This window comes from Typopeltis vanoorti, chromosome 21 (genome assembly GCF_054136105.1).
Source record: "Typopeltis vanoorti isolate ZY-2024b chromosome 21, IOZ_Tvanoo_1.0, whole genome shotgun sequence".
Classification (NCBI taxonomy): domain Eukaryota; kingdom Metazoa; phylum Arthropoda; class Arachnida; order Uropygi; family Thelyphonidae; genus Typopeltis; species Typopeltis vanoorti.
In genome coordinates, this window is record NC_143569.1 from 6,692,723 (window position 1) to 6,715,519 (window position 22,797).

Here is a 22,797-nt window from a genome sequence, read left to right on the forward strand (position 1 = left end):
TGTGTGTGTGTACAGAGTAGTTCAAAATTCCACGTACAAACTTTGAGGGGGAGGTAGAGAACATCAAATTCAACCATATTCACATAGGACATAGCAAAGCATGACCGGAAACGCCACCGGAAGGTACTAACAGGGACACAAAGATACAGAAATAACATAAGGCAGTAAGCAGTGTAAAAAACTTTATTAGGCGTAACTGAACAGTTCAATAGTAGTTGGATACATAATATGGTGTCTGTCTGCCATCTCAGCTTTCGTAAAACGACGCATGTTCTTCGTACGCCTCGAAAGCTTGAATGAGGAAGCCCCAATTGCTCACCTGGAGCGGTGGCGAACAGCACCACCTACCACTTTCGGGTGGCGTTTTCGGTCATGCTTTCCTATGTGAATATGGTTAATTTTGATATTCTCTACCTCCCCTCAAAGTTTGTACGTGGAATTTGAACCACCCTGTGTGTGACTACATTTAAAAACAGGAATGCGTGCTTGAGTTCCAAATGAAGTTGACTACGTGCGTGAGCTGACGCGAGTGCGCCAGTATTGGACAGTGGCAATGTGTGCATCAGAAATATTGTAACTGATTAATATGAGATGAATCAAGCCATATTTTTCTAGATTCAACTATTCTTCTTTCAAGTTCATCATAGCACACATCGATATTTGAAGTTTGTATATATACAGTCATACCCCGACTTACGCTACTCCGACTTACGCGAATCCGGAGTTACGCGGTTTCTTATATGTACGTATTCCCGTCCCGCTTCACGCCTTACCACTAGTCGTATCTTTCAGGCGCTGGCCGCATTCCCCAGTGTCGCACATGCTGTGAACAAGCACTGACGTGTTTCGCGCGGTCTACATTCATACACAATTTTTATAGTCTACAAACCTTGCGATTGTTTAATGTTATGTTCTTGATAAAAATTTTATCACATAAAAAATAATAATGTCGTCCAAAGGAAGCAAGTCCGATTCTACTACTGCTAGCAAGAAAAGAAAAACATTGACTTTGGAAACAAAACTCAACATTATTAAGGATTTTGAAGGCGGAATGAAAATTTGTGAGCTAGCAAAGAAGTTCGATCTACAGGAATCCACAGTAAGAACAATCATAAAAGAAAGGTTTTTCAGATTTCGGAGGACATAGATTCTAACGAGGAACGAATTGTAGCCACAAGGCAAGGAATAAAAAAAAATCATTAGCTTGCTATGAAGAAATTTTGCGTGACAAGATAAAGACATTATGTCGTCAGACGAATCTATTAGATTTTATGAAACCATTGACATCGAAATAACTTTCTTTTTTTTATGTACGAAACACTACAATTATGATTATATTTCTTAAAAAAAATAGATGTTTTTGTAAACCTTTGGTCCCAATTGTATGTTTGTATATATACATTACATGCAAAATTATACCCCGAGTTACGCGAATTCGACTTACGCGCTTTTTGTTGGTCCCACCTACCGCGTAACTTCGGGGTTTTACTTATATATATATATATATATATATATATATTACTAAATATATTTGTAAATGACAAATGCCGATAAGGTGCAACCATAAAACCCCTTCATTTTAAATCATATTTATTCATGGAAGTCATATTTATTCATGAAGCTCTTGGATTTTTCATCCCACAAGACAGTAAATCTGCTAGAAGAACACACGCAGTTTGCATGTTTATGGATTGTTTAATTCGCAATATACTGCACTCATAACTTTGGTCATAAATTCAAAACAGTAATAATATGGATAGTATTTCAATTTCGTCTATGTGAAGTGCGCTTTGCCTTGCCATTCTTACCTGGAACTTCCTATTCAAGATAACTTATTTCTCTTTATTATCTGCAAACCAAACATTGTTATTTCTAGTATTACTAATTCCCTTAATTAAACAAATGATCGAAAGAATATTTCCTTACACACGAAAGTATAAACGAAAGTATAAAATCCCATTCATATGTTTATTAAAAAAATTTTCTCTCTCTCTCTATGAATACGAAGAATTTCCAATGTAATCGTATCGCAAGTAAATTGTGGCCTTGATAAAGTAGTCATTCTTTGCATGAAACAATACATGAGCTATTGTGATTTATGTTTTAGCTGATTCCAAAGGTCCAGTTTCTTCTCAAATAGCCGTGAACAAATATAGGTTATTTCTTTCAACAGAATTCCTATATTTGCTTTCATTATTTTTATATGGAGTCCACAGAAAACACTATTTGTAAGAAATGTGGACATCAAAACCCTTTGTTGAATATTCGTCAAATCACTTTTGTGTGTTAATGCAGGATGGTTTCATTTATGTAAGCTACTTTAGTTTCGGCGCAGTTCAACAAAGAATTTTCCGACAAACTACGGTTATTAAAGGCACTAATTCCCTAGACTAAAGCCCGCCATTAGTATTACAACTGCACATTTCCCATAGACGTAGTTTCCATTTTAATGGGTTCTAGCTAATAACCTGGATGCTTTCAAAATAGCTGTAGAAAGATCGTCATCAAAAGCAAAGTAGGGAACGCTGTTTAATTCATAATAATTCCGTTGCCAACATGTTGCGCTTAATGTTACTCCTTAGCAGGGCTTTTATAAATGAAGAACCTAAGAATTTGTAATCAGTTTGAGTCTCGAATAAAACAAAGCAAACTATATTTTACATTACCGTTTAAGAAATGTAACTATCTTTCATATAGGGAGAATCACAAATAATGTTTTAATATGCAGTGATATCAGTTTTTCATTTTAAGAATATTTCCATGTAATTTAAGAAGTTGGTTTGTTGTCAAAGAGAGTTTTGTTATTCTGGAAAGAAGAAAGGGGGGAAAATGTTACCGGCTCATAAAATTAATAGCCTCACAACTTGTTCTGTTTCATGCTTCGCTTTTGATAGCAATGGCTACGATTCTAATTTGCAGTATGACTTTTTAAATAGATTATTTAAAGAATACTTTAAAAAAGCGTTTTAGAAATACTGTTAGTGAAAACCTTATTTGTTATTAACGTGGAATGATCCTTAGTAATCCATTTTGTGTTTGGATTTTTCTGAAGGTTATATACTTATTTATTGCCAGCTCTTCATTTGTCAGTAATATACGGATCACGAACATTCGCATGAAAATAGAGTATAAGACATTGGTTGTTGATAGTCTCGAAGTCAGGAATGTTTCGCATCCTCAGTGGTCACCAAATGAAGAGAAGAAATCCCGTATGACGTCACCGTTAGCAAACTCAAACACGTTTAAGGTCAGTGGAGGAGCCCGAGTACTGGAAGAGAATAACTAAAGAGAAGAGCTCTGGGTACTCCAGAATTAGTAGTAGAGAAGTAAATCTGAAGTTTTAAAGCTCCCTACCGGATTTTAACACGAATGGAATAAATATCAGGATTGCTAAAAAAAAAAAAATTCTCTTTAAAAGACTAAACAAACACTGCAGGAATGTCACGAGTATTTACATTACTTTCTACTAAACCGGACACAGCAGATATTTTAGTAATATTTTAACAGGATCAAAACCACAGTAGTAATGAAATCAACCACTGACGTACGTATGGTTACACTTGCTACTGTGATTTGGATTTATGAGGAGGCAACTAAGGCTTTGACATTGTTGACATCCACTGAGATGGCTTTACACTATGATATGCGCATCCTCAGAGTGACAGATGCTCTGACTAAGATTTGTTTGGTACACCACAAACCATGGAAGTTTCAATAATTCATTCTTGTTTTAACCTGCTTATATCACAATGAAAATACATTGGATGCAACATTAAATGCCAATAATGTGTATATTAGTGACTTTCAAAATAGATTATTTCAACGAAAGTTAGTGGCTTTTTACTTATTAAAAGTTAAGTAACGGCAAAATCCTTTATTTTATTTTTATTTTTAAAGTGGTTCCCACCCACTAAAAGTTTTCGTAAACCTATAGTACATTCGTGCTACCATGGATGGGCTAAGCGTTATTTTTTTATTATATATATATATAATAAAAAATGAATGTTTGTGATTGCCTTTATCTTCATACATTCATTCACCTAAGTATAGATACACGTTCCCAATATGGACTGGGTCACCGTGGGAGTAGCAGACCCAAACCTCCTTCAATGGAAGAGGCCTTCACCATACAGTGAGTAGAAAAATAGGCTGCTCATCATGTATATATATATATATGGTAGCTCGCCATTGGAGCAATGGCCAGCTACCACATGAAGAGATAATGAGAGAGAGAGAGAGAGAGAGAGAGAGTAAAGTTGGCTATTCACATTTCCTCCATAGCAACGACACTCGCCTCGTAACCTAAGTTATGAGGGAAATATTATGCTGAAAACGACGCAAATTATAAGCCCAGATTGTTAAGCAGGATTTTTGCTACCTCCATATGAGACTGACTCACTTTCTTTGAAGAATCCCATATGCACTTTATATGTACTTCTGGTACTTCGGCCGAGGTATTTCCATCAAGCATCGTGGGTACTAACTGTGCTATATCATAGGCACATTTTAAAGTCATTCAGTTGAATGCAAAAGGTAAATAAAATTTTGCCAGCAAAATTTTTATTAATTATTTTATAGCTAGACTGGATATGGACTAATTGCTAACTGTAATGTAGACTGTACACCAATAATAACACGAATCTATACAGACGGCAAAAATTGCGTTAGTTAATTTTCATTCAAATATCATTATTGGTCTAAGACTTAAAAGCATTGATAGGTGTTTGGAAACAAATTCAAGAGTTTTTATCCCACTTATAAAACTGTCAGAAAAGACAATCCTTCAGACAACACTAAGTTAAAAGTGAAATTTTTCACATTTCGTTTTATTTTCCAAACATTGTAGCATAAATTTAAGAAGAGTATTCTTGAATCAATTCCCTCTAAACTGTATTCTTCTTGTAATATAGAGGGAATTGATTAAAAAATATCCTTCTTAAATTTACAGTAGATATGAATGTAAATGAATACCTCTGTGTAATAATTTTTGAGCAACGTTCTTGTGTAGCATTGTGTCATTTTTTGTACCGTAATGTTAGAACGGAAAAAAAAATGCTCAAATGTTCCAGTCACCAACTAAAGGAACTTTTTTTATCCTGTTCTAGAGAAGTCGTTCTGAAAAAAAGTCGAATTTTTTCCCCAGAAACTCAGGTTTCTACTCTCTCAATTTGGAAAAACTGACTACAGAGCTCATTCAGGCAATAGCACAAGTATTAGCAGTTAGGACTGCCAGATGGCGGTAGTTTTCTGATGTACTCTCTCGCCCCGATGTCTCTAAAATAATCGATAGCCATGGACTCAGCATGCAACGATATCTAAGAATGGAGACTCCCACGGTTTCCAAAATAGTTTAGACTAATAGAACTCAACTTTACTGTAAATTATTGTAAATTACTGTCAATCTGATTGGGGGGAAGGACTTGGACAATTTTTTTTTTTATTCACAAATGTACTGTGACAAAATATCCCGCATAGAATAGTTTGTTTAAAAGATATTTCTTAAACTTAAATGGTTAGCCAAACGTTATTACTACGATATGCATGTATTTATTGTTGTAGTATTGTTCTTTCAAATCATTGCGGTGAATTACTTTGAGTAATTCCTTGACTTAACGTTATGTAAATACAAAGAGTATAGACTACTATCTAAAGACAGCAAATAAAGATATTTGCTGCAATACCTGATATTGCGCTACAATACGTGATATTATTGCTGAATAATCAGCAAAAATATCAGGTATTGTTTAAGATGAGTTATGATAAGAAATGAGTGGAGAACATGACATAAGCGGAATGATATCCGGCATCGGAATGGACTCGTAATTATTTTTCTTCTGTATGTTTTTATGTTGAAGATCAGACATGGATTACCTGACAAGCTGGCCAGAACACATACGCAATCAACATACATGTCTCAATTTCTTTATCTTACTAGTTTTTAATACTAGATACACAGCCTAGGTCGCTCGGACCATAATTACTTCCAAATAAAATGTAATCTCAAATAATTTATAATAATAATAATAATACAATAAACCAAACCACTCATTAAAATGTTCAATGAACTTCACCTGTACAAAATATAAATCGATTCTTGCTTCATTCCGAACAAATCATGCAGCAATATCTAGAATGAACCGTTTTTATCTGCTAATTTTCGTAAACTAAATCTGATTGCAGAACTGAACATAACGATATTTGTCATTTTCGATGATTAATTTTGTGTATGTGCTTGCAGGAGAGAGATTGAACAAAAAAGAAAAAAAACCTCATTTCTTTTATTTTGTTTCAGTAACTGTGATTATATTTTTTTCGAAAGTGTAGATATTTCCAAATTTAATTAAAGAGCTTCCACCAGGAAGTTTCGCTCAAAAGCAGACTGTGGCCGAGATTGATTATAATGATTAATTACACTTTAGCAAAGAAAAGTGCGAGGAACACCCACCTGCCTGTAAGAGGCTTCAGCAGCCTTTTGTTCCTCTGCAGCAAGTCGAGTAGTTGCATAGGGCGTAGGATAATAGGAGGAGTCGATGTTAGCATTTGCTGCTGTCGTCGTGGTCTTCTTCTTTATAGAACTTTTTTCCATCTCGGCCATTGCCATCGTCTCCTGTATGTGACTTTTTCTTCCGCCATACACAGATCCGCCTATCGAAAGTAAGTTATAAGGTTTGCCATACTTCCATTTTTTTCCCTTTATGTAAAGAAACTACATCTAAGCTGACAAGTATTATTTAAAGCGAGTGTAAAATATAAAATTCATAGCATGATAGAAAATAATGAAAGCTATATTCCTTCGTTATGCGATCTATTGTGTTGCACGTATAAGGGTTCTGGTATGTTTGGAAATTGAAATCAAACAAAGTTCGGAATTGAAATGAGTTTTAAAATTCCCATATCTTACTAGCTTTTCATACCGACACCAGGCGGTGCGAAAAATCAATTTCAGCCTAACACCGTCAGAGGGGCATATTTCGTTTAGCACCACATCTTATTTCACGAAGGAAATAGGGCTGGCAATAGAATAAATTTACAATTCTTTTCTTAGGGTTTCACAAAATTTAAAAAGAAAAAGAGAATGCCATAGCAAAGTATGTATGTATGTGAAAACCGTAATGATGAATTGTATGCCAGGGTATAATGAAACAAAATTCTATAAACATTTTCTCAATCTCAGAAAAATATATTTTACTTTTCTTTTGGTGATGTGCAAAGTTCATTAAAATATTAAGAAAGTGGAAAAGTAAATTTCTTTATATTCAAATGTATTTTTTAAAAAAAGAAATTACATTTAAAATTTATTTGAAATTTTTAAATTCTTTATGAAATTTAAATGAATCGTGAAAAATAGAATTCATTAATTTTATTCAGTAGAAAAAGAAACTTCTATAAACAACTATAGAAAAGATGAAGATTCTCATCCCAGTCATTTCCAACCAAATCATGTTGCATCTTTCTCCTGACTACGTTGAGACAATTTAAAATAGTATGTACGTGTTAAAAATGACGTAATATCCCTATTAAGATAAAAATAAATCGTGTTGGAATAAACAGCAAAATATATTCTATCATCCTATGGTCTTCTTTGGATTTATCAAACTTTGTTTTTCTTCAAACACAGGAATATAAAATAAAACGTTAATATCAGCTCTGCAACTTCTACGTCACGGACGCGTACTATCACATTATGCACATTCGTAACATCGAGGTAATACTCATAGAAAACACGAACAGTGTACTGAATGTATATTCTCCTTTTATTACTTAATATTGTTAAGGTTTCGTTATTTCAAATTCATTACTTTGCTAGCATTTGTTTATAGCTCACGACTTACAGGTCGTTAATATCACCAATTCCTACCTACCTACCTACCACTGAGGAAGAACATAAAAATCCAGTATCTAACAGCGCCGTCTAGTAGTGGAAGCTCAAAAATGAGGAATAAAAGGCGAATTAATGTGCGGTACGGTTCGATGCTCATGTCTTCCGTGTGATCTGTGCTATGACTGCGCATCACACCGTGAATCATAAGCAGAGTGATTACAGAGCTGATATTACATTTTTTTTTTCAAATTCTAACTTAATATAAATACTAAGTTGGAATTTGAAAATTTTGTATGATGGAATATTCAAGCTTGGCTAGGACATCTCTTAAAGTAAAAGATTTTTAAAATAAATTATCTTGTTAATAATATTTTCGCTATCATAAGTCTACATTTTATTATGCAGTTCCTTATCAAGTACTGTTTTTTTTTAAGTGAAAGTTTCTTTTATTTATATATTGCCTATTATTTAGCTTCTTACATTGAAAGGAAGGTACAGTTCATCTATTTAATGGCATTTTGATTAAAAAATAGAAAGCGTATTTAAAAATTTAAATGAAATAACAGCGATCTTTAATGAAGCTCTATCACTTGTGAAATTCACAATAACATCTGACTCAGTAATGAATAATTTAAGTTAAAATATGAAAATCTGTGTTCTATTCGTTAAAAATAAACTTTTCTACACAACGGTTATTCACACAGTCTTTAAACCAAAGCAGCTGCCTTCCTTATAAAGACTGGCTTAAAGGGGCGAAGCAAGAATGCTTTTCATCTTCCCCGTTATCTGTAGAGGACATTGTAGTGATTAGGTGTTATTGAGCAATTAAAGCTCTGATCATGGCAAGAGGGTAACAGCCTAGCCTCAGTTAGAACTTCATTGGCTACAACATTACCCTCCAAGGGTATTGGATCGAATGAATCAATCCCAAAGCAGCTGCTACAAATTAACAATGCCATATTGAAATATTATTTAATTTGAGAATGGGTGTAGAAGATTCTGAACTAAGCATGCTAAATATGTTTAAATAAATGAGTAGTTTGTACTAATTAGGACCAAAATTATTTTGGGATGAATATTAATATTTTAAACAAGAAACTGTTAGAAGAAGAATGACAAAACTAATTAATAAAACATAGACCATAATAAAGACTTAAGAAAATCGTTTCATTCTAATTCCTTAATCTAGTTATTATTACTAATAACTAGATGACAAACACACCCACATGTGAATAGACAAAGGAAATACTTACCGCTGTGAGAACTTTCGGAAGACTGCCGTCGATGTATAATAATGCATACTAGAATTATTAATGCTATTACGACGGCCATGGATACCACAGCAGGTAAAATTATGTTCAGATCAAGATAGAAAGGGACGTTAACACTCTCACTGACAGGTGCCGTAGTGAAAGACTCTTCTGAAATTAAACAAAACAAAATGAAACTAAACAGTACTGGAAAGAATTTGTAACTGAAACTGTGCTCTTTTAGTTTATCGTAGTTGAATAAAATTAATTTTTTTGGCAAAATCAAATTACATTTCAACTGCTTTTAGTGAACTTCATTAAAATGTTCATTTCTGCAGTTAATTCAAGTTAAGTAATTTCTCAACAGAGTAAATTATTAATTGGAATCAATATTTAAATATATAAATGGATCTAAACGACAGATATTATTTCTTAACGTTTAGAAAACGACTAAATCAGAGAGAAAGAGAGAGAGCGTGTGGATTGGTGTGTCATTTTTTTATTTTTTTAAATAGACGAAACTTAGGTGGTAGATTTTCAATACTTCACATATCTGAAGGACTGAAGTGTTCTACAAAAGCTCAACGGTTAGTTTTATAGAACAGAGTATCTGAATTATTGTACACTTAGTATCCTTGGTAACCTTTAGCGAGTGGGATCTAACTTTTTTTTTTCATTTTTTTTAAATTCGATATATGCATTAAATTGATTATTTGATAATATTTTTGCGGAGACACAAACCAAGGTTTTTCTTCAGGAAGAATCATGCATACATACTGCATGAGTCCATCAAATATAAATTAATTGAAAATATCCAAGAAGTTTCGAACCGAATCTTTCAGTAAAATGTTTCATGTTCTTCTTTACCTGTGCTTTATTTTATAGCACTCGTCATTCTCTCCGTTTTTACCAAAGTGGGAGGGATTATGATTTATTCGAGTAATTCTGTAAAATACTGTAATTTTATCCAGTTAATAAAACGGAATACATCATTAATTTTGTTGAATTATGTTATTTATATTAATCGCAAAGACTGAAATCTTATAAAAATACAAAAAAGTAAGAATACAGTATATTAGTGCCTTAGGTGAGCTAAGGTATTTTTTAATTATCTTTTTTAAAAAATGGTTACATAATACGGAAACCCTGATTTAGAGATCAAACATTGAACTTTATGAAGTTATTTCAGGATCTCCAATAAACAGGCAATAGTCTCACGGCGTTCGATGAAATTCATCTGCCACATGAAGATAACACATTCATTCTCTCTTTCAATTTCTAATATTCTTCAAGCAAAATTCTATTACGCCTAGTTGGGCCGACAATATATGCAAGTATTCAACGTGCTCATATTATCGGCCGAACTAGGCGTAATAGAATTTTGCTTATAGAATATTAGAAATTGAAAGAGAGAATGAATTAATGTTAAAAATTGACAGCATTTAAATAAATGGCCATGATGTATATAAAAAATTAATTAAAATATGAAGGGGATGGTATAACATTTGAAAGAACAAAATATCGAAAGAACTCTGAAATAATTAAAAATAACTAAATAAACAAAAAAATCAGCTGGAATAAAATAAAAAAACTGGGCAATAAAAACATGGTGTAAAATCATTAACAGAAGAGTAAAATCATTAACAAAAACTCGGTTTTTTTTTCAGAAGAATAGTGATATTTTAAATTAAATATTTATAAAAAATAAGGCAAGAAAAATGTTATATAACTGTCAGTGGGGGGGAGCTTAATTATAAATATACAAGAGAGGAGACGAGAAAAATTCATTGAATAATAATGGAATAAATTGTTTTCACAACATTAAAAATCTTCGCGAAAACAATTCAGAATATATATTAAATATGACAGAATTTGATGATCAGCAGAATTTCGGAAAAGCAGGCCGACCAAATAAAAGAAACATTAAAACAAACAGAAAATTCCCTACACAGAACGTAGCATGAGCCACTACGCACTTTCTAGACTTAGGTAAAGTATGTAGTTATTGTTAGAATATAACTGAAAGATGTAATAGAATATGATTAAAAGTATACCACGCTGAAAATAAGAAATATTCTAAAAAAAAATATTAAGAACATTATATCATAGCTATAAGATATAATACACAATAAGAAGTATTCGAAGGTATCAAAATGGCCAAAGAACTTCGACCTGGAGATTACATTTTATCATCTTCCGCCCGTGGTAGACTATAAACCTATTGCACATTAATACGGTGGACTAAGAGTTGTATATCTAGAAATACTACTTTAAAGTCTGAAACATGGAATCTTATTTCAAACTACTTCAGGCTTCCACTAAGCAGGATGGTGCATTAACGCTGAGTGATGAATTGCAACTCAGTAATCGATGAAATAATAACATACATTGCAAACGTATGAAAATCTAAGAATAATTAGACGCTAATGATATTCTTTAATTGGCTGAAAATGAATACTATTTTCAAATATAATTAAATAATTTAATAATGTCACAAAAAATTAGGAGATATCAGCAAAAGCAAGAATTATATAACATATATAATACATTTCAAAGCAAAAGAACTTCGACCAGGAGATTTAATTTTATCATATTTCGCCCATGGTGGGCTGTAAATCTATCGCACATTAATAAAGTGGACGGTAGAAATAAAAACAGTGAGAAAAAGTGAATATTGATTTAACAATATTAAGCAAAATCAGGAAGGTGCATATCAGCGAAAACTGCAAAAAGGTATTTTACAACTATTGATTGCAACCAATAATTAAATATAGAACAACGAAAAGAAAAATGGAATAATTACGTAAGAATATAGGATAACGGTTAAGAAAATAATAATTCCATATGGTAATAGAGTCGAAAAGATGAAAGGATAGTCCCAAAAACAATAACATAACAAGTAACTGTTCTATAATAATGCAAATAATGAGCTATTTTAACATTACTATTTTTTTTTTTTTTATTGGTGACATTAACTAACAGGCAGCTCTGGAAAAATGAAAGGATGTCAATTGCTCGGTGCCGTTTGATATTCCTGATCATATATCAAAACAGTTGGCGCATTTGCAAAATGATTACCTTAATTATTATTATTTTTCCTTTAGCTAGAAGAAAGAACAGGCGAAAGAAAAATACAGGCAGAAAGTCTTGTTCTCGAGATTTCCGTTTTTATGTATACCCAAGACAGCGAAAGGACACACTTGAAAAGGCAAGAAATATTTCATGTGCTTGCATAAGTTTCTACTTTAAACTTTCAGACATCTAAGAATTCGTATTTGTAGCTTTAAGTATTGGGAAGTCTTTGAATTGGAGTTGAAAACTGCTCTTAGGTTTGTAATTTAAAGCCTCGGGCAATAACAATGCTCAAGAGGGGAAGGGAATATCATGACTAAACAGACATGCGTGCTTTATGCCTTTGGGCGCTGTTTTGTGCAATTTCGTTTCATAATATATTTACTCTGCTTACGATTTTTCACCTCTTACTTTTTTTATACCTGCAAACGAGTCATTAACCAAATATTCTCGGTTCAATGTCATTAAATATGCCGGAAGTCAGTTCTGAGCAGAAGCATTCATATCCTGTTTAAAGCAAATGTTTGCTTTAAACAGGAAACTGCTATTTATTCTAATCGATCGTGTTGTCTCCATATAACACTAGATAAGCTGAAATGCACCTTCCTTTAAACAGGAAACTATGATATTTATTCAGATCGATCATGTTCTCTATTTATTACATTCGAGAAAATGAAACACGCCACCTGCTTGTTTAGACATGGAATTCCAAAGAAAAGCAATCATAGCATAAAACCGAAAGATTTTACCTTTCCAGAAAAGTAATGAAATAAACAGGGTTCACCATTATTTATTCTTGAAAGAAGAAAAGAAAAATAGAAGCAAAAAAATTATATATATATATATATATATATATATGTGTGTGTGTGTTAAAGACACCAAGCTATTTTAAATATAAACCTGGTTTTAATCCATTTCCCAAATAAGCAAACAGAATTCGTATATCAAGTTTGCGCCTGCAAGTAGTGCAAGTCTTAGGCAACTCGTGGTAAACGTGGAATAAGCTCGGATCACTATTCTTCGTATTTACCCATAATGGAAAGCACATCTCCTTGAGGAGGTGTATGATGCAATACATTAAAGGCAAGAGGCCACTACGCAGACCGGTTTCGATCTTTATTGAGGTCTCATCAGTGGGAGCCAGGCTTAGAAATATCAAGGTTTAAGTAACACAGAGCTTATAAGTATTTTACCAAAACAAGTTACCATAAGGTGTTTTGACCATATTAAATAAAAATCTCAGAACGAGAAATTCTTCTTCTTCTTCTTCTGCAACTTCTCCCACTTAAGTGGGGGTCACTGCTGATGATGAGTCTCCTCCACATCCTCCTGCCTTGGGCTGTCACCACATCCAAGTTCTTCATCCTCAAGTCCTCTTCTACCAGCTCCCTCCATCTCTTCTTTGGCCGCCCACGCTTCCTCCTTCCTTGCACATCCATCTGCATGACCCCTTCTTCCCACATATTCGTCCACCCTCTTTATCACATGACCAAACCATCTCAACCTTGCCTCCTGTATCTTCGCACCTAAGTTCATAACGTTCACTGTTCCCCTCACATAGTCATTTCTCAGACGATCCTTTCTGGTCACACCGCACATCCACCTAAGCATTCTCATCTCTATTACTTCCATCCTGCTGATGTTATTTTTCCTCAGGGCCACACTTTCTATAGCATACGTCATACCGGGCCTCACTACTATCCTATAGATTTTGCCTTTCAGATTGATCGGCACCCTCTTATCGCATAACACTCCAGCCATCTCCCTCCAGTTCCTCCAACCCGCTTGGTATCCTGCATCCCACTGCCTTCTCAGCTCCTCCAACTTCTTCCACTGTCGAACCTAAGTATCTAAAGTCCCTCACCTTCCTGATGACATTTCCTTCCAGCTCCAGATCTGTCTCCTGGCCTCCGCCCACTGCGCAACACATATACTCTGTCTTACTTCTGCTCAGTCTCATACCTCTCTTCCAGTACTTTTCTCCATCTTTCCAGTTTAGTTCCCGCTTCTTCTCTTGAATCTGCACACAGCAAGATGTCATCTGCATACAACATTGTCCAAGGCGCATCTTCTCTCACCTCCTCCACCACAATGTTAAACAGAAACGGACTTAATGCTGACCCTTGATGCAAGCCAACTGTTACTTGAAAACTTTCTGTCTGTCCCAGACAGGTCCGAACACTTGTCTTCATATTTCTGTACATCTCCCGCACATACCTGACATATTTCTCCGGAACCTTCTTCTCCCTCAGACACCTCCAGACTTCTTGCCTTGGCACTCTATCGTATGCTTTCTCCAGATCAATAAATGGCAGATGTAGCTCCCTTTGTTTCTCTCGAAAGTTTTCCATCACCTGCCGTAACCCAAGATAGCATCTCTTGTTGATCTACCAGGCATGAAGCCAAATTGTTCCTTTGAAATCTTCACCCCCTTCCTCAATCTTTCATCAAGAACCCTTTCTAGGATTTTCATTGTGTGGGACATCAACTTTATTCCTCTGTAATTTTTACCGTCTTGTGCATCCCCCTTTACCCTTGTAGACGGGGACAAGAGTACTCTCCCTCTAACTTTCACGAACAGGTCCCACAGCAGGTCAATTCCCCCTTCCCCCAGTGCCTTTCATGCCTGCACTGGAATCGTGTCGGGGCCCACCGATTTTCCATTCCTCATCCTCTTCATGGCCTTCGTCACTTCCACTCTACTGATGTTCTGCACCATCCCCTCAGAAGGCTACCCATCTTCTCTGTGAGTCCTTGCATTTTCCTCATTCAAAAGTACCTCAAAGTATATTCTTCATCTGTTTCTTATGTTCACATCACCCCATAATACTCTTCCTTCAGCGTCTTTGACCTGCCTCACATGTAAGATGTCCTTTGCTGCTTTATTTCTACATTTCGCAGGTTGGTAAATTTTTCTCTGTACTTCCTTTGTTTCTAATTGATCATACAGATCTTGATATGCCATGGCCTTCGCCTGTGCCACAACGCTCTTGGCTTTTTGCTTTCTCTCTCTGTACACCTCTCTGTCCTCTTCCACTCTTGACTCATCCTACTTCTGCTTTGCCTTCCTCTTAGCTGTCACTGCCACTTGTACATTATTATTCCACCACCAACCCTCCTTCTGATCTCTAATCTTTCCAGATGTCTCACCAAGCACATGGATTGCACAGCTCAGGATTACTTTTGAATTATGTTTCCACCAATCTTGTACACTTTCTAGTCCATCCGAAATCCTCTCTAACACCCTCTCCCTAAAACGAGTCCTCACACGCTCTTCTTTTAAGCGAAAACCACTTAATTGTCTTCACCCCATGGCTTCCAGATGTTCTTATCTTCGATCTTATTTTAAAGTCTGCGCACAGCAGTCGGTGTTGCTGTGCCACTTGATCTGTTGGAATTACTTTACAATTTGTCACAACTTAGGATATTTTCTTCTAGCCGAAATGTAGTCAATTTGTGAACTGTTGTTTACCACTCCTAAATGTTATCAAATGTTCTTTCCTCTTGTATAAAAACGAGTTCACAATTGCCAGATCAAACGCTACTGCAAAGTCCACAACCCTCTCTCCTTCTTGGTTCATCATTCCCACTCCGTGGCCACAATGCACCCTTTCACAGTCTCTATTCTGTCTTCCTATGTGTCCGTTCAAGTCTCCTCCGACAATCACCATGTCGTTTTCTTCCAGTTCCCTCATTTCTTCGTCTAACACGTTCCAGAACTCATCTTTCTCCTCTGCTGTACAGCCAACTTGCGGGGCATATACACATAATACGACCACGCGCTCTTCTCCAAGACCCAATTTCATTTGCATGATCCTTTCGTTCCTTCTACCCACTTCCAGTACTTCGCCCTTCATTCTGCAACACACCACAATTCCTACACCATTTCTTCCCTCGTTATTCGCTCCAGAGTAGAACAATTTATGTCCATCTCCCAGTTCTTTTGCCTTTTCCCCCTTCCATCTTGTCTCCTGCACACACAAAATGTCCAACTTCCTCTTCCTCATCATGTCTGCCACCTCTCTTCCCCTTCCAGTCATGCTTACAACATTCAGTGTTCCCACTCGCAACATCCTCTCCACCTTCTGGGCTCGCTTCTTTCACCGCACCCTCCCTTGATGCGGTAGCCCTCGTCCACTTCTCGCAGCTGTAGGGCGATGTGGCTGCGCGTTGCTTAAGGGGTACGCCCTAGCCCTTATATCATTTTCTCTTTGACTCATATCATAGCTAGAGCTAGCAGTGAAGTTTTACGACCGGATGACCTTCCTGACATCAACCCTTGCCATTTATCCGGTCTTGGGACCGGCACCTTGAGGCTAGCTTGCCTCCTTCGGTGGCTGCATAAGACGAAATGATTTAGCAAGATAGGAAAGATTCACCCCTAGCCCTTGAATACGCTAATAGCATCAGGGGGAAGGAGAAAGGAGAGGAGAAAGAAGCAAAGAAAGAAGGGGAGGGACCAGTCTACAGAATAATATAGCATATGTATATTACATGAAGTAAGACATGGTCCAGCATCTGGTACCTCGGGTTTGCCATGCCCGTACTCACTAAAGTGAGCCCTTGAGGTAAGGACGAGAGATAGATGTAGAAAGTTTTTTACCTTGGGTAAAAAACTTTTTTTTTAAAATTTAATAAGGTCAAAGCACCTTATGGTAAACTTGTTTTGGTAAAATACTTATAAGCTCTGTATTACTTAAACCTTGGTATTTCTAAGCTTGGCTCCCACTGATGAGACCTCGATAAAGGTCGAAACCGGTCTGGGTAGTGGCCCCTTGGCTTTAATGCATAGCATCATACATCTCCTCAAGGAGATGTGCTTTGTATTATGGGTAAATACGAAGAATAGTGATCCGAGCTTATTCTACCTTTACCACGAGTTGCCTAAAACTTGCACTACTTATATATATATTGGTTCTGTTTGTATAATATATGCATATATATATATAACAGAATTCAAACTGAAATCCAATAACCTCATATGGAACAGGATTAAAAACAAATTTTAAAAACAAATAAACAAACAAACATAAACTTATCAAGGATTAAGTTTACTTTTTGCTGCCTTAAAACATACACCAAATAATTAACTAAGAAATTAGACTTAAAAATTATAATCGCGAACAAACAGGATTCTAGAAGTGAAAATAGTCTACTGGCATTATTTCTTGCCAGAGAGAAAACTAATAGATTAAAACTATTTTATCGCTTCATTGATTTATAAGGGCATTTGGTAAAATCGAATTGCAGGGTGTAAAACTTCCAGCATCAATCAAGCAAATTATTGGAATAATGAATGATAGATTAGACAAAAATCGATGCGTAATTTTAAAACATTCCAATACAAATACGCTCAAACGCAAGACTTCTTCAAGTCCATCTCTGTTTAATGCTATTAGGAATTAAATATTAAATGAATTTAAACAAAATAATTAGCCATCAAATGAAAAATATAAGGGATTGGCTAGGCAGATGACATGATATTATTTTCAAATAAAGATATTCTCCAAAAGACATTCTCCATTATTTTAAATTAAGACACATATGAAGTAAACTGAATATGGAAATTTCAAAGAGAAAAGAGAAAAAAAATAACTGTAGAAAGAACCAGTAAGATGTATATTGAAACTGAAATATCAGGAAAACCGATGAGTTTAAAGTATGTAAGAATAACAATTAACAGCGAAAATATAAAAGACAGGTAAAAGTACAAATACAAAAGCCAATAAAATGCCGGGATGTTTAAATTGAAACGAGTTGAAGAACACCCAAAAAGAATACAAAGGAACAAAACAAAGAATCTAAAAAATAAAATAAAATAAAAAATAAGTAAATGGTTCTGCAAATAAAAACATTCGTAAGTTTAATAAAAAGCAGAATCATCAAAAATAGAATAAATGAATACATACGAAATGACCATTTGAGAAAAAAGTTAAATTTTTGGTAGAATAAAAATGTCAATTACTATCATCAAATGAACAGAGAAAAAAAAAGAACAGAATGTAATGAGCAAACAAATAGTATGAACAAAAATACTAACCAGAGTAACAAATTTAAAAAAAAAAAAATTAAAAAATAAAATTAAAAATTAAAAAAATATATATATACATATAAATGAGTAGTCAGAAAAATTGTGAATCTTTTGGAAACAAATTATCTCAGAGAACTTTTAAAAACATTTACGAGAATTGCGATTTTACCTGATCTATGCAGATAAATGTTCCTGACGCTTGATGTATGCTGCCAAGAAGGAGGATGCGAAATAAATTATGGGAGAGGATTAACGTTGCTAATTTGACATTTTTATCTTAGTGGTTTTTAAAAAATGAGGAGGCAGTACATTGTATCACAATTAATGAAGTACATAAATTATGCAAAACAATATTTCTCAAATGTTTAACCAATGTAATAATTGATGATGTAGATGATTGATTTTCTATAGTAATGATATTTTGGATATCCTTGTCTAGCGTTCTTAAAATTTAGAGGAGTCAAAAAAAAAGTTAACAAGAAATGCACAGATCCCTTTTTGACATAAGTAACTAATTTTTTTCAGCATTGTAAAAAAAAAAAAAACAGGATTTCAGCATGCAATAAACTCTGGATTGTCTAAAATTTCATGAAACATTTGGCACAAGTATGCCTTTATCTTATTCAGAATTATTTGAATGAATTGCGCAAGTAGTTGGACGATCTGTACAAGAAAAAAATATCTCAAAGAAGTCGTCAAATATTATTAAGAGATGTTGACATGTTTATCATCTACATTAAAGTTTTATTTAGAGGGAATAGTTGGACTGAGGATTTCAGAACATAAACGACACATCCCCCCCCCTCCCTTTCATTTGTAGCGCTGAACGAAGCGAGTAGGGAACATCAGCTAACGCTAACGAGACACGTCCTACAACAGCAAAACCGTCATTCACCTAGAAGTAGCGAAGGCACCGAAAGCTATTTAAGGGTCCCTGCAAGGAGCAAACAGCCTTAGCACATTTGTTCTGACTTACGGGATAGGCAATGTCAAGTAAAATCGAATATCATGAGTGACATGAACACGACAAACCTGTTACTAGCGAGAGAGTAAGGAAGCTGTATTCTGCTTCCGTAGATCCAGCTTCGTTGTGACCTGTCACTTGCACTTGATACCACGTTCCCGGGTGTAGGTCTGAGATGATGTACTGGGACTGCAAGCCGGGAACGCTGTTTGAGGCCAAAATCCACGTCTTTTGTCTTTGCAGTTTGTAGCGAATAACAAAGGAAGAGATAGGGCAGCCTCCGTTGTGCCAGGCGTCGAGGTGCATTGTAACGAAGGTCTTGTTCACCGAGAGAAACGACTGTTTGTCAGGTGCCACTGGTGCTGAAATGAAACAGAGGAATTAATAGAAGTGAGGATTGGTTAAATAAATGCAACTTTAGCTTGAAAGGAAAACTAGCTAACTGAGTAGCGCCGAACACAGTTCATTCGATACATCGTTTTACCTCGAGCAATTTTTACCTCCACTGAGAGACTTAATTTAATAAATGTTCGCTTAATAAACAATTTTGTGATGCAGTTCAGGGAAAGCACAATAAAAGGTACATGTCCATTGGGTATACCATGAAATGTATCTTTCTATGTGCTTAAATTATTAATAATTTTTACTGGCTGTGTTTAAACAAGCGCATTATTCTCTTCAAACGTAAAATAAGCTAGCTAATTTTGTGTTTCCATATAATGACAATTTACAATTCTTCAAAATCCTTCAATTATACAAAACAAAAACTTTTATACCAAGTATATATATATATATATATATATATATATATATATATATATATATATATATATATATATATAGAAAGTATTTTACCTTGGATATAGTAAATGTTAAAAATACCAAGCAATTTTAAACCTGGTTTTACTCCAGGTTTAAAATTGCTATATATAAATTGCTAATATATATATATATATATATATATATATATATATAAGTGAAAAATTTATTTATTATTGCTTATTAATTCATGTTGTCTAATGTTTTGCGAATTAATTTAAACTGGTTTCGAGATCTTCAGTTCGGCAGCTATAATTTTCAGCTTCACAATCGTTTACGTTAAGCCAGCAATAATAAATATAAATAACCTATTTTGCTTCATGTATATTCATCGGAGTCACCGATAGTTCCATCATTAATTTCATTAAATAGGCAACATGCACATCGCTAGCAGTCATGATCTACGCAATGGATGAGTCATACCAGACTAGGAGCATTTGCCTACGGCCGCTGGTCAGCACTGGAATGGAGTCGCCTGCAGAACAAAGAAATGGTATACTGTATCGATCTTTGTCGCCAGATTGACAAGAAATGCATTTCTAGTTCTGTCTTATTTCTAGTTTCCTTTCTTTTTCTTTTCTTTTTTATTGAGCAATAGTTATACTCTCAAGTTTGTTTTCTGACTTTATAGAACATACGATGTCAATAGCGGACCGCCATTGTCATAGAGAGAGAGGGGAAGGGGGTATTAGTACAAAATGTAATCCCCATTTCATGTGTATGTCGTTGAGGTAGCGTACTCTTGAGGATGGCGCGTCATTTGGGCCATAGCTAGGAACAACCGACGTTCTAATCCCTTTGGGAACGAAGCATCTAAATGTGAAATAAAATGTTCTCATACGGAGTTGGGAGGGTTTTTTCATCTCACAAACAAGAAAAGTCAACGATAGCAAACAACACACATAGCATACTGGCCTTATAGCCCGAGTTGATTCTACTTAACTACATCCAGCCTATTTAAGATATAGGATTCTTACGAACACTCAGCAAAAGTGAATGCTTATCTTACATACCGTAAAGGAACAATACTGAAAGAAATTCCTAGACCTCTGAATTGCCCGAAGAGTTACATTTTTAAACGAAAAAAGTTTTCAACAAAATAAGAAAATTTCGTGTCTTCTCTATTATAAGGAAAAAATGAAATCGCTGAATTACTGAGGATCTGTTTAAAGAAATGAATAAAAACATGAAAAGTTAAATATCATTTTCTGCAAAAGACTGTCACTGTGATTTCTAGTTAATTGTAGACCGCTGCTCACAAATACATTACACTCTGCGCCATTTGCGGGCCACAATTCGTCTTGTTTCTTTCATATAGTATACCGATAATATTCAAAAGACGTGTTGCTAGCACAGAGAAATACACCAGAGAGAGAGAGAGAGAGAGAGAGAGAGAGAGAGGTAAAACTGTTCTAGCTTAATTTTCTGTGCTTTCGTACACAGCAATGTAAGCTAATAATAAAATATTGAAAAATGCCATGCACACAGATTCAGAGAAAGATTTTTTATATATCTTTATAGTTTTATATTTCTAAAAGCAGGCTAACTGTTTTTAGAAATATAAAACGAGAATAATGCACATACACACAAGATTATGGACAATATACTATGGCCTCATATCATTAGTTCAATCGTAATTCCAAACAACAAGCGTTTTTCAGTAGACGAAGACCTTATTCAACGTCGATACTAATACAGTAAATGTCTTTTTTTTTTTTTTTTTTTTTTTTGTAAAAAGATTTTCGCCTTACCTCCAGAAACCTTTATAAAACTGAAATTCACAAACGTTGTTATATTCCTCGTCTTCTCTTGGGCTCATTTATACTTATAGCCTCTTCTTGCATCCTTATCTGCAGATTCAGAAAACATTCTTCTATCAAACAATACATCATACTTGTACCACTAACTTTACATAAATTCCTAATCCACTCAAATTTTAAACACTGTTCTCACATTTAGGATGGTGTATCAACATTTTTATAAAATGCTTCATGCTACCAAGAAGGGATAATTCGATTAATTCACGAACTTTTCAAGAAGCATGTCAGTCACCTTATGGATACTGTTCTGTTCAACTGGCTTCCATTATTCCTTCAATTTGCTTTAACCCTGTACAAGTATGAGTAGCTGATGATCAATACACATTCACTTTACTCTCTAGCTTCAAACCCACCAAACTTACTCCCATATTCCGCTTCAATTTATCCCTGTCTTCAAACTGATCTTTTCTAAAGGTCTACATTTTTACTCGGTTGGAATATTATAAAAAAAGATTTAATGACTATTACCGAGAGAAAAGATGACAAGATATATTTAACAAGATACTACTAGTTTACTAGTTTCGTTACATGAACATCCTCAGGTATCATAATCAAAGAAGTATATAAAAAATTACAGAGACTTAAAATTGTACTAACAGAACAAGTATAAAAAACAGTAGCGTGTTTGAAAAAAATGCAAGTATGAGTTCCAAACAAACGAATACTACGCGCTGTCGCGAGTGCGCCAGTACTGAACAGAAGCAACGTGTGCGTCAGAGAGATTGTAACTCAGGCTGTTTTGATATGAGAGGAATCTAGAGAAATTTCTCTAGATTCAACAATCTTTCTTTCGAGTTGATCGTAGCACACATGGATGTTAGCAGTTTGAGTCCAGTTTACAATGTGCTGGCGGCCTTCGTCTGAGTTAGCTGAAAAGAGAACGTGGCTAGAGAGAGCGCTAGCTCTAGTCCTGTTATAGGAGATATCTCTACGGTGTTCATCCAAACGTAGAAGGATGGATTTAGCAGTCTGTCCATAGTATGGCTTTCCGCAATCACACAAAATCTTGTATACTCCTG

The 22,797-nt window shown here is 34.9% G+C and overlaps 1 protein-coding gene across 1 annotated transcript in view; it reads right to left on the reverse strand.

Annotated features, from left to right (window-relative positions):
- The window catches only part of LOC150094606 (cell adhesion molecule Dscam1-like), a 313,219-nt gene that overhangs the window by 11,530 nt on the left and 278,892 nt on the right, over positions 1-22,797 (reverse strand). Inside the window, exons 20-22 of the mRNA XM_090411602.1 lie at positions 19,208-19,501; positions 9,076-9,243; positions 6,446-6,645 (exon numbers count right to left, since the gene is read on the reverse strand). Coding sequence (XP_090267728.1) covers positions 6,446-6,645; positions 9,076-9,243; positions 19,208-19,501 — 662 coding nt within the window. The remainder of the gene's footprint in view (positions 1-6,445; positions 6,646-9,075; positions 9,244-19,207; positions 19,502-22,797) is intronic.